The following is a 27693-nucleotide window of genomic DNA, read 5'->3' as shown; positions in this document are numbered from 1 at the left end:
AACGTCAGCAACGTCAGTGTAAACAATGACATGCTCTTGGTTTAATATCAACACTGGAAGACTGATTATATGGTTCATCTTTGTATTAAAATCCTATTGTGTTTATTTCTGTTGTAATAAGTGGAGGGTGGATGGTGTGGGACATTGTTTCCGTCAAGATACAATTTCATGATTTGGTTCTGTGAGTTTGTTTCAGTCTCTTTGTTTTATTTCTATAAGATGTTCACTCACTTCCTGCTGAATTTTACATGTTATCTTTAAAGTGTAAGAATAGATTATTTTAGGATTAGGGATTTAGTTGTATTAACGATAGTAAAGCATTATATCCGTTATTCATTTAAGTAGGCCATAGGTCAAGCTGCTAAACACTCACACATAGAGCAGACACAGAATTGGGAGAATAAGTCAGAGGTGTATGTGAGAAGCAGAGGCGACAGAAAGGAGAACACAGTGTGCGAAGAAATGGGCAGCAAGGACACGAGAAAGGGAGACAGCAGATAGAGAGACATTAGCAGGCGCCTAGTTTTGAGAAGACAAAGGTTGTTGACCTCTGTGTGCTGTTGGGACTGCCCCAGCAGATTTTGATGATTGATGCTGAACTGTGAAAATCCCCATGTACATGTAATAAAATTAGTTGATTATTTGTTCTGAGAAAAAACAGGAATGAAATATTACACTGTCTTATGATGCATTATAGTGCTGATTTATAAGAAATGCTGTTTGCAGAGAATCATAGCCTTATTTGTCTGATTAGAAAGAACAAAACATACTGCACAGGAAGCCAAGGTCATAACTTACACTTACTGAGAGAGAGAAAAAATGTAAATGCTTAGTTTGGAGGGAGGCTGAAGCTACAAGAGTGTGAGAAACGGTCAGACACTTCGAGATTTTGCCAGATACCCTCCTGTCCACATCTCCCGTCTGGCCGTTTGTAATGCTCAAAGTGTTGTATGGAATAAAGAGAATTGTATCGATTAAAGAGATTGTTGATTGAGCATTTATACACTGAGTGTTGTTCTTCCTTCAGCGCAAAGATCAAAGAATTGGGGAATTTAAAAAAAGTTTGCTGCATGGAGATGTTTATTGCATATTTTTCATATAAGTAACAATAAATAATAAGAATTATGTTAATATACATGTTTCCAAATTGTGATGCACAAAAACTTATTGTCAATGTTCAGATTTTACAATGTTATTCATGTCATCACTGAGGCCATGACAGAGAACATTTTGTGTGTGATCAAATTGTTTTCTGTAGGTGATGTTTGTGTCTTTTATGCTGTTTACAGTTTGATGTGTGTAAAATAATTGTGGTGCTTTTAAAAATAATCAAATAATATCACGACAAAACGTCTTTGTTCTTCTGAGTGACCCGTGATGCTTATATGTGGATAAAAATGTCTTTTCTAACTGTCTGTTATATCCTATTTATTAATCTGCTGAAAATGACTCATGATTTCTGCCTGAGCCCCCAGAAAAGAGGAAAAGCAGCCTGTGGTTGAAGAGAAAAAGTAAATGACTTGTTTTAGCAAACAGGCAACAAGAAATGCAGACAATAACAGCACAGTGTTGTTCTCTTGACAGCTACATGCTGATATTGTCAGATATAAATATAAAGTATAGTTGAAGGGATAAAAGTGTCAGGTGTGCCCCTGTAGCACTGCACTTGTTCTCTGTGTGGACTGCACATTTTATATGATCTACCTGTACTAGGAAAAATACCACACTGTGAGAACTGATGAAAACTCTCATTTAGAAAAATATCAGACAAAAATACAGTGCCGAACGGTACAGACAGAAAACAGCAGATATCATTGTTCAAAGGTCCTTTAAAAGACCCTTTACCAGGTATCATAATCTTGGCTGTAAAAGTGTCAGAAATCATACTGTAAGTGACAGCTTTTGCCCTTTTTTCCCCCAGAAAATCCTCAGCTTTCAATACCTGGCAGTCGTTATACTTTCTTGTATTCGTATGACAGTGGAACAACAGTGGGGAAAAAACAGACTCTGTTTTTTCAGATTTATAGTGAAGTGGAAACAGATTTAACATAAATGAAATGTAATACAACATCAACTTTAAATATGAACTATACTAGTACAAAAAAGTATTTGAGCCTAGCCCACTCAATTTTTTGTATATCCTTCTTTTTATATTGCAAATCTCTCTCTATTGTGGAGAGCCAAGTGCTCCACGTGCCATCATTACTTACCTGTGATTGGACCGTGCATTATAATGATGCACCGTAAAGTTTCGTAATGTTTTTCTTCTCATCTTTCAGTAACCGTTTCTCTCGAGCCCAACTGGTCGAGAGATACAGTAGTGCGAGTCACCCTGGTAAAACCAGCCGGAGTTGACTTTTCTGTGTTAAGACAGCGATAGCGTGTGATCTAGGGTAACCAACCGTCCTCTTTTCCCCGGACATGTCCTCTTTTCACGTTCTGTCCGAGGGGATTTTCGAGACTGATGAAAATGTCCGGGTTTTTCTATAGGCCTACAGGTGTGACATCACAAATATGGGTCATATGTGTGATGTCACACGCCGAGCTGCTGCTTTGTGAGTAGTTGTTCTGCCTCACAGATGGAACAGATGATCTTTAAAAGATGCCAAAGCGCAAGTGCAGCTTTTCAGACGAACTGCAAAAGAAATTTCCCTCGTACCATCGCGGTACTGTATACCAGTACCATTATACCATTTTTTTTAATTCCAGAGGTCTTTAAGTTATTTTTTGTTTTGCACTTCTTGCCTAAAAGCCTATATCACATTTTTTATTTCACCATTCATTGATCGCACAGAGAAGGCATCGTTTAAATATGTTAAAATTTTCTTTAAACAAACAGTATTAAGAAAATTCTTCATGACTGGGCGAAGTGTTATCATTTTTGGAAATCAAACTATGCTTACACTATTGTGATTGTACCGTAATACACCAAATATCCCTGTAAATCTCAGCTTCTCTTCTTTTCTAAAGCACATTCTCCGCTGGTGGGCCCATGGTAAATAAAGGTAAGTGTCAGTGTGGACATACAGATATAGTTCCTCTCCCATATTTCTCATGTCAGACTCTGAACACAGCTTCCAAGTACAATCACTTGACTGTGTTTACAGCTGGTGGCCAATAGAGGGAGACATAATCCATTTATAATTTATTGTATCTGTCATAGTCTCCCAGTCCTCCTGGTCAACCAACACGTTCTTTTTCCTTACGAGTGTAATGAACTCGATACTTTACTTTCTGTTTCTTTCCTGTACGCACTGCTGCAGTTCCATCTAAGAAGCAACCTGGCTGTCTTAAAGGTCATGAAAATTCATTCAGAATTAGCAACACTGATGATGGTAATTATTAAAAAGTATTGGTACTGGTATCAGTATCAGCGATATAGGCCTGGTATTTACTTGGTATTAGATTGATACCAAATCTTGCAGTATTGCACACGACTAATAAGTAGTCATATTAAATTCATTAAACTGATATAATTTCAGCACCATGGACAGCACACAAGGTTTTCACTGCATGAGCTGTGCTCTCTAACACGTGACTGTTTGTAGTGGTGGACAAATTTAGCTGCATGCACACATAGCTCTCTCTGTGATAGGTTAATAATTTTAATTAAAAAATATATGTATATTGATTATTGGCTGAAAGTGATTAAAATTTTTAATATTGTGACACAGTGGGTCCGCACTCTGGAAGGGAGGGGAACATCCGAAGAGGCATACGCCTGCTGAATGGCCTCCACAACCCTGTGGGACAATCGAGACTTAGACAAGGGTCTGACCAGAATTCCATAGTGGAAGCTCACAAACGGCTGGTCTGTCTTCCTGAACGGCCGGATAAGTAAGAAGTTCTGTGCCAAAGCACAGAGATGGCACAGGGCAACCTGGCTCCCAGCTGCCTCCTTGTGCAGGTCCCCTGTGAGGAATATTCATAACTCCACTGACTTGGACAGGTGAAATTCAGATGGGGTCACACAGGCCGCACACCAGGAGGCAAACAGCCCCCGAAGAAAGCAGTAGGCAGTCCTAGTGGATAGCACACAAAACTCCTGCAGCATTCTCACTTTTAGATCAGGCCAGGCATGGAGCCTCTCACTCTCAGGGTACAGGCTGTCACCCTGAGCCCTACTGGGAAAAGATGGAACAGTGACCCCCTCACCTGGGACAAGAGGTCCCTCAGAACAGGGAGCTCCGGGGGTGTCCTGGTCATGACTGGCAGGATAACTGAAAACTAGCATGTGTGGCCAAAGAGGGGTCACCAGGATCAACTCCTCGGTCTGGACCTAGTGAAGGAATAACTGGAGGAGGGGTATGGAGGGAAGGCACAGAGAAGAGCCTGTGGTGAGGAGTGCACCAAGTTGTCTGCAGGGAGAAGAACAGATGGCAATGTATCGATTCTCTGGGGGAAAAAAACTTCTGCCCCTCTGAAGCGACTCCAGATCTGGTGGACCACCTCCACTCCTCTTGGATCGGGCTCCCCCTCAACATATTGTAATGTCCACTGTCACGTTCAATGGTCCTGGCACATAAACTGCTTTCAGTGAGTAGAACAGGGTGAGCCCACTGCCACAGTCTGGTAGCTATCGTGCAGAGGAGGGGAGACCCTCGGCCCCCTTAGCTGTTGATGTAGGCTACTGTGACCATGCTTTCTGTCTTGATGATAACATGGTACCCTAACAGTCATGACAGAAACTGCTTGAGTGCCAGGATGACAGCTTGCAGCTCCAGCATATTTATGTCAGAGACGCCCAATGACTGATATAAGAGCTGTAGACTGTAGAGCCCTCAGCCTCAGGAGCTGACCCCACGAGTGAAGCCCAAATGGGTCTAGGCACACCCCGAAGGCCTGCTGTCAATTCGGGGTGAGGGACATGGAGGCTCTGTTGGACTCCACAGTCATGCCCAGAAATTATGTGATGTGGGAAGGCTGCACGTGACATGAGCAGAGCTACATGGCTGCAAAACTGTCCTTTAGTGCAGCAGAAGGATACGGCCCAATGCAGTGGGAGAAACTCTCACTCACTGGGTTAACAGCCAGTCAGCCACAGAGAGGACCCACTAGCCACGTGAACGCACTGACAGAGGTGTTCTGACTTTCATGCATGTTTCTCACACAGCATGCTGGTGCTCTTGGCTTCTTGGTCTTATGGGGTGCAGATGCTCTCTCAGCACAATTTACCACACTGCTGGGTGTTATATACACTAGTGTATTCAGCTTTGCTGTAATGTTTTGATTCTGGGTCTCATCATGATGCACTTTGCTGGTGTTTTTGATTATTGATTTTGATGTTATGAAGATTAAGGGCACAACTTCACAAATCTAAATACAAACACACACACAAAGAAGAAAAAAGGAGGGTGATGATGTTTCAGATTAATATTAATTGACAGATGCCTCAGCGTGTAGACAAGAGTACATATGACATGTGAACCTAGTGGTTCGGGTCACCCTTTAATTCTTTTCTGACCCCCCTTTGTTTCTCTGAGCAGACTGTGATGACTGCATGTGTGTAAAAGACTGTTGTAGGTTTATTTTTATCTGCTGAAAATCTGATACCACAAAATTTCTGTCTGGGCCTCCAAGAAAAGAGGAAATGCAGCCTGTGGTTTCAGCCTGAAGTCTAACGTTCATCTTCTTTAATCTCAACACAGCACAGTGGAAATGTGCAGGTATGACAATGTGTGAAAACAGGTTAAAAGCAGCTTTATTGTGGTGATGACACATGCTGGACTAAAGGATAAATAAAGCATGTGGGCATCAAGAGAAACGGTGAAAAGCTTGTTTCTCACGCTCATGTCTTTAAGAGTCTCTGCATGGACGTGCTGTAAATGTTCATTTATCTCTGAGATAAATAAAACCATCCATCACTCTCTCTGTCCACAACATCATATACAGACATGTTTTTCTTCTTACTGCAACTTCCAAACAGGCCAGTTCCTCACAGTATAACACAAAACTCCAAAGTATAATCACTGCTTTGTAACCAGCAGAGGAGCCAGTAAATCATCTAAACCTACTGATACTAATGTGTCTGTTTGGCTGCTGTTACAGAAATGGTTCCTACACCTGTGATGATGACGTCAGTGTTTGACTCCAAACTGTCTGCTGGACTCTGCAGTATCACAGAGACTTCCTGTCTTCAAGCCTCATGACATATTGATATGTACTGAAACTTTTGCACTTATGTTTACACATAAACTGCAAATAACATAAAAACATGAAGTAACATCTTAATGTATTTTACCTTTCCCACAGAAAAGTGGAGGGAAGGAGAAACACACCTGCTGTTAAACAATCTAAAACACTTCGATATCAACATGTTTGTGAGTGTGTGTAGATGATACTGCAACAAACCTTAATCAAAGGTTATCTTTGTAAGAAAGTGTTTGACAGAATAAGGATAGATGCTGTGTTTGCAGGCTTTAACTATTACTAATATTATAGACTGTATATTGAGAATGAGAAGTGAGAAACTGAGGTACACCTTATGCTCATATGGAGGGGACTACCCAATTGCAAAGTTACCACACCTTAAATCTTTCACTGCTGTGTTGTCCTTTTGGAGTCTAATGTGGGCGGAGCCTATAGTAGCTTTCATAGTGTGACAGATGAGGTCCAACTAGACAGGTTATGGAGAGACAGACAACCATTCATGTTCACATTCACACCTGCAGGCAATCACCTGAATCACCAGTTAACATAATAATATATGACTTTGGACTCTGGGGAGAAGTCAGATAGGTAGAGGGAGAACATGCAAACTTCACACAAACAGCCCAGCTGGTGGATTCTAACAGGAAACTTTCTTGCTGTGAGGCAACAGTATGAACTACTGTATCTATGTGCCTCCTTTCTATTTCTGGTTTAATGTCTGTGTAGGTTCTCAGTCATCCAGCTCATGGTGGTCTAAGAAGTTTGGAAGGAAAGTGACTAAACTTCTTTAGCTTTCTTGAAGATGTGTCACCTCTCATCTAAGAGGCTTTTTTCATTTCTAAAAGCAAACAGTAGAGAGTCTCAGGTATTTTAACCTCAGTGAGGGTCAAAGGTAGGGATGGGTATTGATAAGATTTTAATGATTCCGATTCCATTTTCGATTCTGTTTAACGATTCGATTCTCTTATCGATTCTTTTTTTTTTTTAAAGGAGAACACTAAAGTCGATTAGCTTAGAACTGTGTTTTATATCTTCTCTTTGAACAAGATAGAAATTTAGGAGTAACATGGCCTTAAAAACCCAACAGTGAGATCTTAAGAGATCCACAGCCTACGGCTCTTCAATGGGGTGTCACAGGGTCCCCAGGAAAAAAAATGTATATGTAAAATAATAAAATAAATATTCTCCTGTAGCAATAACAAAGTTTAACATAAATTATTCTGTAGCAATTACACAAGAATATCCAGTAATGTCCCTGCCTACAATTAAACACATTCACTTACCAAAGTGAAATCGGGGGCATCTGCTGTGGCAAATGGGTGCAAACCTTTGACCACAAACTTAGTCACTGCTCGGTGACATTCGTCTATCCTGGCCTGAAAGGAGACGCTAACGGTAGACTGCAGCGAGAACTGCCAGCATCTGAGCCAGCCAGACTCTGTCTCTCTCATCATGGTTATCTAAATGCAACGCACAGTAATAGCAGGTTTTGTAATAAGGTAAATCGCGCTAACATAGTTGCACTCAGTTGCACTGAAGCACCGCAGCAATTTCCTAATGTTGTAAACCTCAACATCTGGCAATAAACCCATTCTGATTCTGATTCTGATAATATGCAATGCTAATTGATTAGTTACCTGCAGTATTAACGGGAGAGGACGTGGAAACGCTACCGCTGCTACTGGGTTGAGCTTCGCTAGTCCGGAGCGGATCAAAAACACGACATTCGTTGAAAGCAATCGCGTGTTTTTTGAGCAAATGCTTTTGCATATTCGTAGTGTTTCCTCCCTTTGATGAAATCTCTACTTTGCAAGTATTGCACGTTGCCCTGTTGTCATCCTTTTTCATAAAGTGTAACCAAACTTTTGAGCGTTTGTGCCGCTCAGGCGCCGTGTTTCCTACTGGGTAAAAGACGCTACTCAACGTGATGACGTCATTCGGGGCGTCTGGAATCGATAAGGGAATCGTTTTTAAAAGTTTCAAACGATTCCAAGGAATTGAAACAGTGGGAACCGGTTCTCAACAAGAACCGGTTTTCGATACCCATCCCTAGTCAAAGGAGCTTGCAGAGAAAAGCGTCTGGACTTCTTTAAGTTGCTTGAAGACGTTTCACCTCTCATCCGAGAAGCTTCTTCAGTTCTAAGGTCAAATGGTGGAGAGTCCCAGATATAAACCTAGTGGGAGTAACCCTTGGCTCAGGCGATTAGAGGATCATCAGGGGGTCCTTTTGTCCCTCTGTGGGGGGATACTCCCACTAGGTTTATATCTGGGACTCTCCACCATTTGACCTTAGAACTGAAGAAGCTTCTCGGATGAGAGGTGAAACGTCTTCAAGCAACTTAAAGAAGTCCAGACGCTTTTCTCTGCAAGCTCCTTTGACTACGATGACCTGGATGACTGAGAACCTTCACAGACAACCTCAGTGAGGGTTTTACTTTAAGTTGGTCAAAGACTCACAATTAATGACGTGAGTCATCACATGAGCCAAGCTGTGAAAAAAGGTGTGGGTCATTATAGACCTATAAGTTTTTGGACTTAAAAAACACATTCATGAATCAAAGCTAATCAGTGTTCTGTGTTTGGCTTATTTAGTGATTCAAAAATACAAAAGAGTGGCAGTACAAATAAAAGTTTACAGTTTGACTGTCGTTTTAGGTTCAGTGCTGCCATCTTGGATTGTTAACTCACAGTATGTGTGTCTGCTCAGACTTTCCAAGCGGTAAATGTGAGTTTAGTTCCACTAAAAAAACAAAAAAACTTCTGGCTTATTCAGAAATTATCACCGGAGATTTTGGGTGAGAATGCTGTGAGAGGTTGCCTCACCCCATCATGTGATGTATTGAGGTCACTTGAAGAAAGATACTAGTGGGGGTTGATGTGCCTGGGAAGAGATCTCAAAACAGGATTGTAGTTGGCTGACAGCTGACGCCATAAGGCACCACCTCTGGTTAATGATGGTCATTCACAGTAGACATAGACGGCCTCTTTCACTCCTCTTTCAAACCATACTTGTCTGTTCAAAATGTGAACACTGGCACCTTCGTATGAGTGATCTTTGATATGATATTGGAAGCAGATGAAACCAAATAAATATTTGGAGATCATTGTCTGTGCATAATCCTGGAGAGTGAGTGAGTGTGGTGGCCAGAAACTGAAAACAATACATTTTGGGAAGACAGCATTCATGTATGGCACAATAACTGTCTGTGGATCTACACAAACATTGACTGATAAGATGACTCGAGATAAAATATCGCAGCTTTATGATGACCACACAGGACACTGCACAAATCACATAAAAGAATAAAAATAAATAATAAAACATGATTATGAGCTGGTAAAATATGTCACCTGACCTGAAACAACAGAAGGTAAGAAGCAAACACAAGAAGCAAGCCTGCATGTTTGCAGTGGACAGGAAATGTGAACACGTCACACAACTGCTGTGGTCAAAGCTACAGGAGCTGTTTGAGGTTTGTATAAAAGGAAAGGAAGCACAGAGAGGCCACAGTCAGAAGAAACACTCTGCTCTTATCTGTATTAAATGCAGCTTCTCTTTTTATTATTGATGTAAAGTCAAAGTGTTTGAGATCAGCTGAGGATCAGAGTGCAGCAGGGCTGGATGTGAGGATGGGGCACTCTTTGCTCTGCATGACGGGGTTATTGTGTAAGTACATTTGTGACATTGTTTGAATGGCACTGATTAATGAAAGTGTTTCTCATGTGTGAGAATTAGAGTGTATCACTGGTTTGAAGTGTTTATGTGAGAGTTTGAACAAAGCATGTTTGTGATGTTTATGAAAGTTACAGACAAATGTTGGCTGGTTCCTTGGTTCAGTTTAGTCTGGAGTATCGTGTTGGATACATCGCTGCTTGTTGCACTTGACTCACTGTTGTGTACAAGTTCATATATTCATAGTGTTTTATGCACAGAAATATTTTGATGAGCAGTAACTGCGTCATGTGAAAATTAATCTTTAAAAACACTTTTGTTCATTTTGATTTTGATTTTCTGTCAGTTTGATCCTGATGATGTTTAATCTTTACTTTAGTGCTCGGTTCTCTCTTCTACATTAATGCTGAAGGTGAGAAATGTTTCTTTCATTTCTTCACATTGATATAATATGTATAATATTAATCTGATATTTTATATTTCATGCACCATTTTAAATCACATTCTGTTTCTCTGTTTGTGCATCGTTTTATTTAAGATACTAAATGGGTTTATAAACAGTGAGTGAGTTAAATCCTGCAGGTCTGTGCAGTCACTCTGTGGTTTTACTCAGAATATTAATTAACTGCTTTAATTTGTTTCATAAAAACACATCTTATTATTTTCAAGTCCAAATGTCACCAGGATGCAGTAAATCTTTTGACTCTTAACAGCAGCAATAAAATCAGTTCAGCTTCAAAATGACTTTATGCTTCCATCAATCTCTAACTTGATGTGTTTATGTGAACAGTTCCCAATAAGCCCACCGTGATCCTCGAACCATCCTGGCCTCAGATACACAGCAGTGAGACAGTCACTGTCAGATGTGAAGGAAGTCAGTCACTGTTTGTATGGAGAGATGGCACAGTAATCAGACCTCGAACATCTGAATACAGAATCAGCAGAGCTACTGAGTCTGACAGTGGAGGATACAGCTGCTGCACCATGAGTCTTTCAGTCTGCAGTGACATCATCACACTGACTGTATCATGTAAGTTGGACACATTTCATTGAGTCATATTGTTCTTTGTTTTAGTTTAGTAACAAAATCAGAGAAAATCGTAACAAACATTAAACACAGATGTGATGATCTCAGTTTCTTCAGTACCTGCACATGTGTAGTTTCCACCACTGCAGCTCAGAATTATGACACAATTATTTTGTTTTTATAATTTATTTGAAGTTGTTGAACAAACATGATCAATAAATACAGAATGAGCAGAGCTGCTGTCTGACGATGGAAATACAGATGCTGAAAAAAGAAAAGGCTGATCATCAACAGAGAAGAGTTCTGTTATCACATCACAGCCCTGGTTGGGGTTGGGGATAGCATATAGGGGTGGCTGTAGCTCAGGTGGCAGAGCAGGTCAGCCACTAATCAGAAGGTCGGTGGTTCGATCCCAGGCTGCATCCTGGCTGCATGCCAAATATCCTTGGGCAAGATACTAACCCCATGGTTGCCTACTGGTGGTGGTCAGAGGGCCCGGTGGCGCCTGTGTCTGGCAGCCTCGCCTCTGTCAGTGCTCCCCAGGGCAGCTGTGGCTACAATGTAGCTTGCTATCGCCAATGTGTGTGTGCATGGGTGAATGACTGAATGTAGTGTAAAGCGCTTTGGGGTCCTATGGACTAGAAAAGCGCTATACAAATGCAGGCCATTTACCATTTACAGTATGAAAAACATCTGTGTAAATTATGACTGATAAATGCTGCTGACTGTGCACTGGTTATGCATCTTTATGCATATATATTTATGTGATCATGATCCTTAAAACAAACATTTAAATAAAAAACAGATTAAAAAATCTGATAATAAGAGCGACCACAATCAACTGGCCTCAGATCAGCTAACAGTGTATAGTTCACCTGTCTCTGCATTTAGGAGTACAGTTTGGTGACAGAGCATAAAAACAGTCTCACCTGATTCTTGATTCACTCTGATAAAGTTTTCATCATGTTATATACATCCAGTGTTAGCTCCTGGCTCTCTGGCTGGCTAACAGTTAGCTGAGATACCTGTGCTGTCCTCATGTGTGCTGCTGCCAGTTGTTGATTCTCATCAAATTTGCTTTGAAGACACTTTTTTGTTCTTGTGCTGTTGGTGCCTGTTTGCATCAAGTGTGATGATCACACTGAGATCAGGGACCGACCTACCTGAGAAACCTGAGATCTATTATTGAACTCCATCCATCTTCTTAACCCATCATCCAGGGTCGTGACCTATTAAGCACTTACTGAATTAAAAAAATACATAAATTGTAAATTAATAAAAATAAATTGGATTTTTTTTAAAATTACTATTGAGTTTTTATGTTGAAATCTTTATTTGTTATATAACAAAGTTTTTCCTGAAGCAACTGACAGTCTGATGTTTGTCTTTCCTGTAACATCAACAGCAAGTAAACCCAGAGCCACACTGACAGCACAAAGTTCAGTCATACCAGCAGGGGGCAGTGTGACACTGAGCTGCTCTGTGGAGGGCTCTGCTGGCTGGAAGTTTGACTGGTTCAGACGTGATTCAGAGTTTTCTGGAGCTCAGAAAATAGGAGCTGGAACATCAGAGCACACGATCAGTATTTCAGAAGGAGGCATCTATTACTGCAGAGGAGGGAGAGGAGATCCAGTTTTCTCCACAGAGGACAGTGCTGCAGTTACAATTCAGAAACAAGGTGAGATAACACAAGTTTTGTGGTGAGATAACACAAATTAATGATTAAATGAAAGTAACACATTATAAATATGATTTTTTTCTTATTCCTTGTTGATTTTTTTTCAGTTTAATATTTGTGTTTATTTGTTTGTTAGGGAAAGTTTGGGCTGCTGTGAAACTGCAGCACAGCTGGTCTCAGATATTCACTGGTGAGACAATCACTCTCAGATGTGAGATTCAGGGAGGTGAAGGAAAGGTGTGGAAATATGAATGGACAGCACCCAACACAAACAGCCCTCCAACATCCAGTGAATACAGGATCAGCAGAGTTTCAGTGTCCCACAGTGGAGACTACAGATGTCGGGGTAGCAGTGACTATCTCTTAACAGGATGGAGTGATGCCTTCAGACTGACAGTTTCATGTGAGTTGGACCATGATTCATGCTGACATTTCATGTTTTCATGTTTACATCTGTCTTAACAGGAAAACTCCAACAATGATCCAGCTGTCTGCAGGCAGCTCAGGACAACAGTTTTTCTCACTGTGCAAACAGAAAGGAGAGACACCATGGAGGCTCTTAAAATATCAGCAATGTAATGAGGAATGTACAGAGATGACAGTTTGATAAGAGAATGATAAATCAGTGAAATCTTTAGTTTGTTAGACAGTCGAATGTGTCACATGCAGGGAAACTAATTAATTTTTGTGTTTGTAGATAAATTACTCTGTGAATGTTTAAAGTGTGATTAGTGCTGTAAGAAATGTATTCATGTTGATGATTTAATTTGTTTAATGGTTTTGTTTCTTCAACAGCAAGTAAACCCAGAGCCACACTGACAGCACAAAGTTCAGTCATACCAGCAGGGGGCAGTGTGACACTGAGCTGCTCTGTGGAGGGCTCTGCTGGCTGGAAGTTTGACTGGTTCAGACGTGATTCAGTGTCTTCTAAAGCTCAGCTCATGAGAGGAAATGAAGCAAACAGAGTTATTAGTGTCTCACAAGGAGGTCTGTACCACTGCAGAGGAGGGAGAGGAGATCCAGTTTACTACACAGAGGACAGCAGTGACGTCACTGTTGTGGAGACTTGTGAGTTTTAAACTTTCTGTTATTTAAGTTTCTCATGTGTTTCATAATAATAATAATAGATTGCATTTATATAGCGCTTTTCAAGGAACCCAAAGCGCTTTAAAATTCCAATATTCATTCACTCTCACACACTGGTGGAGGAAAGCTACAGTCGTAGCCACAGCTGCCCTGGGGCAGACTGACAGAAGTGAGGCTGTCATATCTTGCCATCGGCCCGTAGGCGGTAGGGTAAAGTGTCTTGCCCAGGGACACAACAACCAGGACAGAGAGCCCAGGGATCGAACCGGCAACCTTCCAGTTAGAGATGCGCCGCCCAACTCCCTGAGCCACGTTCATAGAAATGTAGAAATAAAATTTGTGGCATCAACTCCAGAAAAGACTAGAAAAACTGCATATTTATTGCTCATTAGCTGCTGTTAGTCTTTAAATTGTGTTTAATATTTGTGTTAAATATTTTTGGCCTCTCTTTCTAAATGCTTCCTCACATTAAACTGACTTTAAGTGGACATGAAAGACTGTGTATTAAGCCATAGAGCCCTAAAAACAAACAAACAAACATAAGGGTTAATCCTGAACATGTTTTCATCCGAGGTCATCAACAGCTCAGCTAACATCAGGTCAGATCAGGGTCGGTAACCCGCGGCTCTTCCGCCCCTCAGCTGTGGCTCCCGCAAGCTTTGGGTGAAAAAATGAAAAATAAAAGTCCCACACAACATCCCCAACATCTGCAGGAGGAAGTTTACAGAGTGAGAAAAAGAAAAGTGTTTTTATAGCAGCAGCTACTGCAGCCAGAGAGAGTCTGACAGGCCCAGCTGTGAGCCACATGTTAGTATCCAGCTGTTCACTGTGTTCACCGCCTCCAGAGGAAAAAAGTGTGCTGCTGTAACCTTCCCACGCCTCCCTCCATCTCTGCACTTTGCCATAAGTTGACCCAGAGCAGAAAGCTAGTTAGTAGCTACGAGCCAAACTCAGAACACTGAGCATCAGCCAGAGGTCTCCGTGGGTCAGAGCCGTGGATCTGGAGATAAACCTGCCGTTCTGACACTCACGTCAACACGACAAAGTCTGCTTTCCACAAGGAAACAAATATCTCTTGAAAGTGTTACAAATGTGCACGACATGATCAACAAGCAATGATTTGTACACATTTGTTTCACACCGGGACTTGAAAGCAGCTCACATTTGTGGATCTGTGTGAAGCTGGCAGTTAAATTAGACTCAAAACCCCACGTGGGCACGAGACGTGATCTGTGCGTGTCAGGTGATTCGTCCACATGTATTTAAGGTGTTGTGAGCTGTGTATTATCATCAGATCTGCTGTTATTGTGCAATAAATATCTTTATGTTTTCGACCCTGAGCTGATGTATTTTATACTCAGGGCTGCCTGTGGCTGCATGAAAACAACAGAAGATGATCGCTCATTGAAACGGACTGAAGACATAATTATATACAAATAGTTTTCATGATTATTCTTCTTATTTTACAATTATTGGACCACAGCTACATTTTATTTACTTATTCTGAACTCAAACAGACCTGCAGAATGATGCTTTATTTAAAGTAGGCCTGCACAGGCCTGTGCTGTTTTTCTCCTCTTTAAAGTTTTTGTTAAAAAGTTCTTAAAAGGTAAAAAAGCTCTTCTTATTATTAAGACATCTTGTGTTGTATTAAGTATATTTATTATCATCTCTGAATTATGGACGATGAATTTTAAAGAAAGAAATCTGAAAAACAATCCGGACGTTAAAATTTGTCCCTCAACGATCAGCAGTTACTCAGGTTTGTGTCGACACATTTGTACAATAGTTTGTGTGAACTGGAGACCTGAAAAGTTGCACACAAATCACTGCACACATCTGTAAATCTTACTTTCTGCTTGTGAATCATATTATACACAGTTGCACCACTTTCAAGGTAAATTTGTTGCCATAAAAACAAGGATATACTGTCCACCTTCACTCCCTGTCTCTGTAGCTGTAAGTGGTTCTTCAAAGGGAAAATGCAGCTGTTAGCTGTAATGTTAGGATTTGTAGATCACTTTATAAATGTGGAGTGTGTGGAGAACAGGCTGTGTGAGTCAGATACACCGGTGGGCCACCACACATGTGTACCACACGGTAAATAAATGTAAACACTGACTTTTAAATCCAACTTCATTTACAGTCAAAATGTCACCAGGATGCAGTAAATCTTTCTCCTCTGAACAACAGCAAAAAGAAAATCAGGCTTCAAAATGACTTCGTGTTTCTATTTGTCTCTAACTGGATATTTTTCTGTGAACAGTTCCCAGTAAGCCCACTGTGACCCTGCAGCCATCCTGGACTCAGATATACAGCAGTGAGACAGTCACTGTCAGATGTGAGATTCAGGGAGGTGAAGGAGCTCAGTGGACGTATGAATGGAGAGCAGCCAAGTTAAACACACCTCCAACATCCAATGAATACAGAATCATCAGAGCTACTGAGTCTGACAGTGGAGGATACAGCTGCCGGGGCAGAAGGGACTATTTCTTCTCAGAGTGGAGTGATATCATCACACTGACTGTATCATGTAAGATCTTTCATCCAGATTATTTCAAATTACTTATTGTGTTAATCTAACCTTTAATTGGGAAAATCAGTCGTCTGCTCAATAAATAAAATCACAAATCAGATGTTAATTTATTTATTTTTTATTCTAGTAAACTTTCAAACATGATAACAGACAGTTTTTGTTTATATTTCAAAACTGATCATTTAACCATTTGTGGACAGGCTGCAGTCTTCAGTGTCCACGAACAGCATGTTTAACTGTCTGACTGGATACTTTGTAGCATCGTGAGCTCAGAACATTCCTTCCGCTAACAATTAGCAAAGCTAGCTGGCCAGCAACAGCAAGCAAAGCATCAACACTGATCATTTTATTAAGGATGAAAGAATTTAGACCATTTTTAACTCTCAGTGATGCCACATGTGTTCTTTTGACTTTGGGACCTGAAGCTGAGTTTTAATCCAGATTACTGAGGATTCTGACTGTGGTAGCCGTGATGCTCCGACAATCCATCAAGCGGTGTAGCTTTTACCAAAGTTGTACTAAAACATTTTTGGACTGATTTTTGAGCACCACGTACCACATAAAATCGGTTCGAGGTCAGTAAGCACAACTACAATTCATAAATAAAGCGCACCGGATTATAAAGTGCACTGTCGATTTTTGAGAAAATTAAAGGATTTTAAGTGTGCCTTACAGTCCAAAAAATTCCGTACTTGGAGACAGAAAAACACGGTATTTTAAAACTTTACTTACAGTGTAGAGCACTAACATTGCTGCTTGTGAGTTGAAATTCATGCTGGGATACCTGGCTGCCGCACGTCCATAGTACCATCAGTTCATAGCAGCGATTTTCTAATATCGATCTGTCCTGACTTACTGTGCACGGTAATCAGTCAGATGTTAGACAAGAGGCAGCGCTAAACGAGATCCTCCAAAACTGACATTTGGACTCCATCTTTTTTTTAGTTGAATAAAACTCAACAGACTCCCATGTGGTCTCATTTTATTGGAGGCTTTATTGGAGTCTGTCAGCCTCTCTGATTTTTTAGTTTTTCTATGTCGATCAGTTGTTTACATCATTGGAAATTAAATTATAGGATTATAGAAAACTACCTAAACTTGAACCATGTCAGTGATGACTGATGGTCACGGTGCTCTCACAATAACAGACACCATTCAGTTTAGTGTCACTTTTGACTGTTATTAAAGGAAAATGCAGAGAGCACACAAAACATCTAAAAGTAATTTGTTTGTGCAGCATTCGTCTTTGAATAGTGAAGCTGTAGTGCAGTTTTGTATGAAGACACTCAGTCTAATGCAGGAGTCAGCAACCTTTTACACCCAAAGAGCCATTTGGACGCAATTTCCACGCAAAAGAAAACATTGGGAGCCGCAAATACTTTTTGACATCTATATTGTTTTTTTTTACCTTTATGCTTTGTGTGAACAACTAAGGTGTGTTGCTTATGAAATCCATGCTACAGAGAAACTTACATTTTATTTATGTAATGAACACATTTTGAACTCTTAAAGAAATATAACAAAAGGAAAGACACCCAGCTGAACTAAAATGATCCATGTAGCAAACAAAAACTGTTGTGAGCCTCCAGCCTTATATCACCTTTGGGCTTTTGGAGCCTTGACCTGACTTTTAAAAAATAATTGGAAAAAAAGCACTATGCTGCAAAAAAAAAAAAAAAGAAAATAGATATTTGCAAAATTCTGCCTAAATATGTATTTTACCTGGTTAATCTGTGTGGCGGGGCGTGGTCTGAAGCGCTGCTGCAGGGGAGGCGGACGCACCTGAGCGGCACCCGCAATCACGCCTCGCAGTCTTAACGTCTGTGCTCTCTATGCTGTTGTTGGTGTGTGTCGGGCTGTGAGCTGAAAAGCTACAGCCGGCTGTATGTGTACAGCAACCGTGTGTGAAAAGTGATCAATAAAGAGAAGCTGTAAAGTGTGTTCATGGAAACATCGTCGGGTCTGCCGTGGTATGTTTACAATGGGACTTCTGCTCCTGAACCTCTGCGCACAGCGTCTGCAGATCGGGGCTGTACGAAGTCACTTTCATCTTTACGCAGGACTGTAAGCTGTCATCTGTGAGGCGTGAGCGGTGTTTGTTTTTAACATAGTTCACGGAGGAGAACAGCTGCTGACATAATGTGGATCCGAAGATCCATAATTGGCCTACCTGGGGTTGAAAGTCTCGATAAATGCATGTCGTTTCAGCGGGTATGACGCTTATTTTGAGCGATGAAAAAATAATAGAATAGAATTGTATTTTTATATTTCAAGATCACAATAATCTTCCAATTTAGAACTACAAGTTAAAAAAGAGCTAACATAAATAAATTACACTTCAGCTAAATACTTCTAATTTATTTTCCCAAACCACGCGGAGCCGCACTGTAAGACTAAAGAGGCGCATGTTGCCGACCCCTGGTCTAATGTGTCACATGCAGGCAAATACTTTTTGTTTGGTGCTAGAAGCTAAATGACTGAGTGAATGTGTAAAGTCTGATCATTTCTATAACAAAGTTCTTCCTGAAGCAAGTGACAATCTGATAAACTTTTCCCTGTAAACGCAACAGCAAGTAAACCCAGAGCCACACTGACAGCACAAAGTTCAGTCATACCAGCAGGGGGCAGTGTGACACTGAGCTGCTCTGTGGAGGGCTCTGCTGGCTGGAAGTTTGACTGGTTCAGACGTGATTCACAGTTTTCTGGAGCTCAGAAAATAGGAGCTGGAAGATCAGAGCACACGATCAGTATTTCAGAAGGAGGCATCTATTACTGCAGAGGAGGGAGAGGAGATCCAGTTTTCTCCACAGAGGACAGTGCTGCAGTTACAATTCAGAAACAAGGTGAGGGTGAAATTTTGTTGTGAGATAACACAAATTAATGATTAAATGAAAGTAAAACATTATAAATATGATTTTGTTTTATGCCTTGTTGATTTTTTTTCAGTTTAATATTTGTGTTTATTTGTTTGTTAGGGAAAGTTTGGGCTGCTGTGAAACTGCAGCACAGCTGGTCTCAGATATTCACTGGTGACACAATCACTCTCAGATGTGAGATTCAGGGAGGTGAAGGAAAGGTGTGGAAATATGAATGGACAGCACCCAACACAAACAGCCCTCCAACATCCAGTGAATACAGGATCAGCAGAGTTTCAGTGTCCCACAGTGGAGACTACAGATGTCGGGGTAGCAGTGACTATCTCTTAACAGGATGGAGTGATGCCTTCAGACTGACAGTTTCGTGTGAGTTGGACCATGATTCATGCTGACATTTCATGTTTTCATGTTTACATCTGTCTTAACAGGAAAACTCCAACAATGATCCAGCTGTCTGCAGGCAGCTCAGGACAACAGTTTTTCTCACTGTGCAAACAGAAAGGAGAGACACCATGGAGGCTCTTAAAATATCAGCAATGTAAAGAGGAATGTACAGAGATGACAGTTTGATAAGAGAATGATAAATCAGTGAAATTTTTAGTTTGTTAAACAGTCTAATGTGTCACATGCAGGTAGGGATGGGAATTGATAAGAATTTATTGATTCTCATTGGCTCCACTTTGAGAGTCGCCACCATCTCTAAGCAGAATATCAAAGACATTCATGCAGATTAATTAGAGGCTGTGAGGTCAAATATTTGTGCATGTTGGAGGTATTTCCCCTCTTTGTTGGGATCAGTGTTGGGATCATTTCTCAAAAATAGTAAAGCAAAGAAGTTCTTACACAAAACCAGCACAAAGAGACTTTAAATCGGTCGTCATGGTGATTCTACTGTAGAGGCATGAACAGGTAGAAACGGAGCTGCAGCCTGACTGCTCATCAGTTTCTTACCTGTTGAAATTCATCACTCTGGGTTATTGGCTAGCTTAGTGTTAGCGTACTGTCTGTGCAGGTACTTTGAAGAGCTGAAGTTGTGTTAACAGTTGATCACGTTAATGCAGTTGTTTCTGTCCTGCAGCAGTCTCCACTTTACCATCGTTCCCATCCTTTGTGTAGTAACAATAAAAGTAATTTCTGCACCACCATTTTCCTCCTTTGATACAAACTGGAATCAGCTGATCGTAGCGAGAGTGCAAGAACCAATAAACAGGATTAATAAGCAAGTGGACTAACAATTCCCAGGACTGGGACTACTGTGATCCAGTTCTCTACTCCCATGACTACATGAAGGATTACCAATTTCTGTTTATGTTTTTAGATAAATTACTCAGCGAATGTTTAAAGTTTGATCAGTACTGTGACAAGAGTATTCTTGGTAATGATTTAATGTTTTATTTTTTGTTTCTTCAACAGCAAGTAAACCCAGAGCCACACTGACAGCACAAAGTTCAGTCATACCAGCAGGGGGCAGTGTGACACTGAGCTGCTCTGTGGAGGGCTCTGCTGGCTGGAAGTTTGACTGGTTCAGACGTGATTCAGTCTCTTCTAAAGCTCAGCTCATGAGAGGAAATGAAGCAAACAGAGTTATTAGTGTCTCACAAGGAGGTCTGTACCACTGCAGAGGAGGGAGAGGAGATCCAGTTTACTACACAGAGGACAGCAGTGACGTCACAGTTAGAGAAACTCGTGAGTTTAATTATTTTATTTCTACCACACTAAGAGATCATATAGCTGTGAGTTTATTAACCCTTAGATGACTTTTCTGTTCATTAAAATTACTTGGAAATGTGGGAAAATAGAAACATTTATTTAGTTTTGTTCTTGATTTAAGTCAAAAATTGTGAGATTAAGGACTCACCCTCACAGAGAATGTGTTCTCCAAAAAACATCAACAAAACGATTCAGACCTTTAAAAAATGTGTTTTAGCTACAAAAGTTCAAATTCCAAAGAAAAATGAGACCTTGCAATGAAAAGTTTCAGATTTTGTTTTAATAACAAACAACAAAACAAATGTTTCTTTGTTACAGTGTTGATGTAAACACCAGCCGTACCTGCAGGTGTAAACATGAGACTGTGCTGTAACAATGTAAACACTGTATATGAGAGCTGTGTTGGATCTGATTGTTCAGCGTTCAGCATGGTGATGGCTGAGGGATCAAAGCTGTTCCTTAGTTTGTTAGTTTTTGTCTTTATGGCTCTGAAATGTCTGCCTGAAGGTAGACGTTCACACAGTGCATGACCTGGGTGAGATGGATCCTGAAGGATTTTCTTTGTGTTCCTGAGACTGCGGGAGCTGTGCAGTTCTTCAAGTGAGGGCAAAGGATGGCCGACTATCCTCTGGGTGACCTGTATAACCCTGTGGAGCTATTTCCTCTGTGCTACTGTGCAGCTGTGCTATACAGTTCTTCATGTAGCACAGTATGCTATCAAAAACCAGCTACAGGTCAGGGTGTTTGAAAATATCTCAGTGCATCCCGATGAAGCCGTCCTGCCTGTGGCCTGGTTTTCACTGTCTTTGTGCTGATTGTAGCAATTTTACAAAGTGGGATGTGGCCGTGATCAAAAACAGTTATCAGTGGTCAGACTGGCCCGAGGTGTGGTTTAACCCTGTAGCCTGTTGGAGGTTTATTTTTTCCACTCATGTTACTCTCATGTTTTAAACATCAGAATTTTTATGTTTCTATTTGTCTCTAACTGGATATTTTTCTGTGAACAGTTCCCAGTAAGCCCACTGTGACCCTGCAGCCATCCTGGACTCAGATATACAGCGGTGAGACAGTCACTGTCAGATGTGAGATTCAGGGAGGTGAAGGAGCTCAGTGGACGTATGAATGGAGAGCAGCCAAGTTAAACACACCTCCAACATCCAATGAATACAGAATCATCAGAGCTACTGAGTCTGACAGTGGAGGATACAGCTGCCGGGGCAGAAGGGACTATTTCTTCTCAGAGTGGAGTGATATCATCACACTGACTGTATCATGTAAGATCTTTCATCCAGAGTATCTAAATAAGGAAAAAGCACTTCTTCTTTCTTACAGCTTTATAACTGTCTTTCATGTTGGTCAGTAAAATGTTTAGTGTTTATTCCAACAACAAAAACCTGAACAGCAGCTTTTTATTCACAGTGAAGAGAACAAAACATATGAGAGTAACTTCTCTGCTGTGCAGCTCTAATACATGAAAGATGAAATGCAGAACAAATGCTGAATCTGTCTCAGCTGCTCCACCACATCCACTAAGAAACATTAAATCCACTGATTGTTCCTCATGTGTGTTTTTAACTTAGAAATGCAGCAAATTAAATATGAAAGATTAGTGTTGTGTTTGTGTGATAGTTGTACAGTTTGTTGCAGCTTCACCATTAAAGTTATGTGATATTTATTATTTCCATATTTCCACCAAGTTATTTCAACTGGTTTGATTCAGTCATTGACTTTTGTTCTTTTTCTAAACTGAACTGCAGATAAACCAAAGGCCAAACTGAGAGCTGATAACACAGCTGTTCCAGTAGGGGGCAGTGTGACCCTGACCTGCTCTGTGAGCCCATCATCATCATCTGGATGGAAATACTACTGGTACAGAGATGAGAAATCCTCTGAAGCCCTGACCACACAAGATGCAGTTTTCCACTCAAATGGACAAATCAGTGTCTCACAGGAAGGACTCTACAGGTGCAGAGGAGGAAGAGGAAACCCAGTTTACTACACAGAGGACAGCCAGTCAGTCAGGATTGGGAAAACTGGTGAGTTTAACATGAAGTCCGATAAATTCCTGATTAAGGAGGAAGATGAAGAACAAAAGGCATTAACATTTTTGACATTCATGTGTTTTTATTGTACTTTCTTGAACAGTAACAGTCCCAAACAGGCCTGTTGTGACTCTGTATCCAAACTGGTCTGAGATATACAGAGGAGAGACGATCACTGTCAGATGTGAGATCCATGGAGGAGACACTGAGTGGGATTATGAGTGGGAAACAAACAGCATGATAAAAGCTCCAAATCAAAATGAATACAGGATTAGATCTGCTTCATCATCCAACAGTGGAAACTATCGCTGTAAGGGCAGAATGGAAAGTTCACAGCATGAAACAACAGAGTGGAGTGATTCAGTCACACTGACAGTTTCTGACAGTAAGTAGAGTCATAGTTCATTTAACCTGGAAATAGAAACAGTTTGTAAAAATGTGTTTTTATTAGTACATGTTGAGATATTTGACATGTTTAGATAGTCTCACTCTTAAAGTTCATCATAAATATTTGTGAGTCAACATTTTAGTGACATTGAATTCAGAGTTAAGAGACGAAAGATTGAGAGAAAATCTTTGTTGAACAGATGAACCCCGTCCTGTCCTCACTGTGTCTCCATCATGGCTGAGTCCTGGAGCCTCAGTAACTCTGAACTGTGAGGTTGAACATCCGTCTGCAGGATGGAGCTTCTACTGGTATAAAGCTGTTCCTGATCTATCAGAGAAATCCTCCAGTTATGAGCTGCTACCTGATGGCAGTGGGACTGCACAGGACTCCTACATCATTCATGGACAGACACATACAGCAGGATATGTGTGCAGAGCTGGAAGAGGAGACCCAGAGTATCACACTGATCACAGTCAACCAAAGTTTGTCTGGTCTGCAGGTCAGTTTGTTTCTGTTTAATAAGTTGTGTCATCACTGTAAACCACCAAGATTCAGCTCATCATTTTTTTTTCTAATATTAATTTGATATTTTGAATGCTAACATCTGTGAGCTTTGTCTCTTCACTGCATGTTGTTTCCAGATGTTCATTCAGCAGCGTCTCTCACAGTGAGTCCTGACAGAGTGCAACACTTCACCTCTGACTCTGTCTCACTGACCTGTGAGGGAAACTTCACTGAGTGGAGAGTGAGGAAGTTCTCTGAGGACGGCCGACTGTACTCTGACTGTAGGAGAATGACTGGATCCACATGTGACATCAACACATCAAAGTCAGATACTGCAGTGTACTGGTGTGAGTCTGGATCAGGAGAGTTCAGCAGTGCAGTCAACATCACTGTACAGAGTATGTTATTATACATTTACTTCTTGGATGTTAATGATTTAGACGTCACATGAACATTTGTCCCAGCTTTGCTGTATGTGAAGTCATTTCATGTGGGAAAAATAAAACACATACAGCAGTTTTTAAATACACAAGATCAGATCTTCATGATAAAAAAAGCATTTGTACAATCTGTTCTTATTATTGTTTGTCAGCTTTTTCTAAAAGTGTGCAGCAGCTGATGTGACTGAAACAATTGTGTGTGATTGTGTCACAGATGATGGTGATGGTCCTATCCTGGTGAGTCCTGTTCATCCTGTGACTGAGGGAGCTTCTGTTAGTCTGAGCTGCAGTTTGAGAACACAAAAAATACTTTCCAATGTGTTTTTCTATCACAATGACAAACTTATTGAAAATGATTCCCGAGGGGAGCTGAAGATCTCTGCAGTGTCAAAGTCTGATGAAGGTTTCTACAAGTGTCAGTACTCAGGAAGAGAGTCAGCACAGAGCTGGATGTCAGTTAAAGGTGAGCAGGATCAAAACATTTGATTGATTTTGTAGATGAGTTTAATGACTGAGAAGGAACATTAGATTGTCTGATTTAAGTCTCAAAGTCACTTGGCTCTATTTTATAAATGCATTTATTCATAAGATTATAATTTATTAATAATTAATTGCTATTTGTTGTTACAGTAACCATGTCAGGAGCTGACAGCTCTTCATCTCCTGTGTGGTTGATTGTTGGACTGGTTTGTGGAGTCTCTCTCATTATTATTCTCCTGCTCTTGTTGTATCGCTGCAGACAGTCCAAGTGTAAGAGCCTCTTTTCTGTTTTTATTATTATTCATATTACATTAGGAATCTTTCAGGGTTACTAAACTAAATGACGACTTTATTGTAGAAATTAAACTCAGTACAAATCCAAATTTAAATAAAAGTTGGAAACCACATTTCTACAATTCTTAGGAAAACAAACTATGAGGAAAGATGTGACAAAGCAAAGGAAAACTGAGGCAGTTTATAAAACACATGATAATGAGATGATGAGTAACAGGTGTTAACTAAGTAACTAAAGCCTCTTTTCCATTAATAATTACTCAGATCGACTGGTTTTCCATCACGCTCAAGTACCACCTAATGTGTTTGGTCATCGTCATAGTGACGTGGTCGAGCACCCCATGACTTAATTAGTATTTGTCACAAATGATACAACAAAGGTGAACATCGCGGTAATGATATACCTGTTGCTCGGTCTGTGGCTTTCTATAGACTCGGGGCCACGGTGTTGCTTGTGTAGCCATTTCTGGGTTGCCGGGTTTCAAAAATGGCTTTTTTTTTTTTATCAACAAGACGCTCTCGTAACTCATCGAGTGATGCCACTGACCAGTCAGTCGGTGGCATGTACTCTATTGACGTCACATTTTGGGATCACCTTGGATCACTTGGAACTCCGGTTGAGTAAATACTAAAATAGTTCTATGATCTGATGGAAAACCCTGAAAACCTTGTTTTAGTTACTAATGGAAAACATGTTAACAGAATGACACAAGAAACAGGGGAGAATAAAACAGGAAATGACTGACACTGAGACCTCGAGTAAGTGGTCAGCACTTAAACCGATCTTTATTATCATTATTAATATTGACTCTTCATTCATCTCCATTGACAGGAACATTTCTTAGGTTCAGTTTCATCCAAATAACCAACTGACTACATGCACAAAAGATCAGAAACAAACAGGATTTTACAACCTGATTGTATCTTTAACTCGACTGAAAGAATCCACAAATGTTGTTGTTTCATATCAGAACAACACAAACAGTAACACCATGATGGGTTCATGCTCTGAAAATATCTGATAGTCCTGTTGTTGATTTAAACACAACTAATGAAACTCTGTAAAAGGTTTTTCTGTTTTTTCATTTATCTTTGAAAAATGTGTCATGTTGGTTTTCATGTGTGAGCCACTGAAACACTGGTGCAGTACATCATGTGAAAAGCACAGAGCAGCTAGAGATGAAACAGTCTTTTAATTTAAGGAAACTGGCACCATGTCATTGGTTTACAATTGTGTAACTAAAATATGAACATTTCAGGTGCAGATAAACCTCCAGATGTCATTTACTCTAATATTGAACTTGAAAACTTTGGAAATAAGTGTGAGTACACAAAACATACAATGTAGAAAAAAAGCCTGGAAAGTTTTTGAAAAGTTAAAAAATGTATTAAATGTTTTTCTTTTGTGGATTCGATCATCTTCACAGGGAAGCAGCATAAACCAGAGCAGAGTGCTGTTTACTCTGAGGTGAAGACGGGAGCTGCAGGTACAGTCACAACAGTCTCATTCAGTGTTTGTACTTGAATGTGTCATCACATCATTATATTGCAGGTAATTATAGGTCAACATGGAGTTTAGTTATTCACTTACTAATCAGTGTTTCAGCTTTACTGAATCACAGCATCCACAGATTCTGACCCAGACCTCAATCACAAAACACACACATGCAAAGCTGAAGTGTCACAGGCAACAAATGATTTTTACTTAGATTTCTTTCACTGTAGTTGTAAAAAGTTTAAATTCCATGTGTATCCAACATGTTTGTATCATATCTGTGCTGAACAAATGTGTCCTGAGCTCTGACGTCTCTTTTAGAGGACAGTCTGATGTATGCTGAGGTCAAACAGCCCAAAAAAGAAAAAGCCAAGAAAAACAAAGGTGAGCAAAGTCTGCCATCATCTCCACTGAATATTGTTCAACATGTTTATCTGCTCTTAAAATGTAAATCTGTTTATATTAATATTTGTATTTAGGTTTTCATGCGTACTAATTACTTGGTTAATAAAATCTAGTTCTATCTTTGCATCAGTGGAGACATCCAGTTTCCTCCTGGTTAATGATATTATTGTTTTCAATGATCTTCTCTTCATTCACAGGAAAATCAAGTCCTGCAGCTGATGCAGTTTATTCTGAAGTCACATCAGGAAGCTCTCTCAGTAATTCTGCTGCCATGCAGGCTGATTTATTCTTCACATTATTAAATGTCTTCAGCTCATAATATCTTTACATGTTGGAAATCACTTTGTCTTTTTGTGCTTGTCTTACAGGTCAGTGAGGAGAGCTGTAGCAGCAAAGCCAAGAAGAAGCTTTTTATGAAGCCACTCTTGCTCCTCTGCTGCCCAAATATCAGACATGCTCAGCTTTATGTACAGTTACAATATTAAGTAATAATATCCTATAGACTGAGTACTCTCTTATAGCATAAAGCATATTTCTATTTGAAATCTATGCTCTATACATTCAGCTGTTTTTATATTCATTCTTAAAGCTTTCTTTTTATAAAACCTTGAATGTTTCCTGTTTCAGCATCAGTGAGAACAAAGTGTGAAATATGTGATCTTAGAAGCTGATAGCTCGAGTTAAAGTCAGCAGTGTTACATTAGAAAGTACTGTTATGGGCACCTACAGATACTTTTACTGTATTTGTTTAAATATCTAAATGATATAAAAATGATCTGATCAGTACTGTATGGATTTGAATGTAATGAATGTTTTTCTTGTTTTCTTTTTTTTGATTTGTCTTAAACATTTGTAACAATTTCATGCATTTATAGTTAGAAGTTTGTTCCTGCTAAATGAATAAATAAC

At 40.2% G+C, this 27693-nt stretch overlaps 1 protein-coding gene across 1 annotated transcript in view; it reads left to right on the top strand.

Moving 5' to 3' along the window:
• Window positions 1-27103, top strand: part of LOC146579906 (Fc receptor-like protein 5) — a 72292-nt gene extending 45189 nt beyond the window's left edge. The window contains exons 11-21 of the mRNA XM_085265599.1: window positions 13328-13596; window positions 15881-16147; window positions 21744-22010; window positions 23366-23665; window positions 23808-24068; window positions 24325-24573; window positions 24741-24860; window positions 26144-26206; window positions 26312-26371; window positions 26701-26763; window positions 26982-27103. Coding sequence (XP_085121725.1) covers window positions 13328-13596; window positions 15881-16147; window positions 21744-22010; window positions 23366-23665; window positions 23808-24068; window positions 24325-24573; window positions 24741-24860; window positions 26144-26206; window positions 26312-26371; window positions 26701-26763; window positions 26982-27103 — 2041 coding nt within the window. The remainder of the gene's footprint in view (window positions 1-13327; window positions 13597-15880; window positions 16148-21743; window positions 22011-23365; window positions 23666-23807; window positions 24069-24324; window positions 24574-24740; window positions 24861-26143; window positions 26207-26311; window positions 26372-26700; window positions 26764-26981) is intronic.
• Window positions 27104-27693: the final 590 nt, after the last annotated feature.

This window comes from Mchenga conophoros, linkage group LG3 (genome assembly GCF_057382185.1).
Source record: "Mchenga conophoros isolate Kocher_MC1m ecotype Shallow Benthic linkage group LG3, M_conophoros_male_GT1.1, whole genome shotgun sequence".
Taxonomy (NCBI): Eukaryota; Metazoa; Chordata; class Actinopteri; order Cichliformes; family Cichlidae; genus Mchenga; species Mchenga conophoros.
The sequence above is the reverse complement of the archived record's forward strand: the minus strand, read 5'-3'. Positions and strand labels throughout refer to the sequence as shown.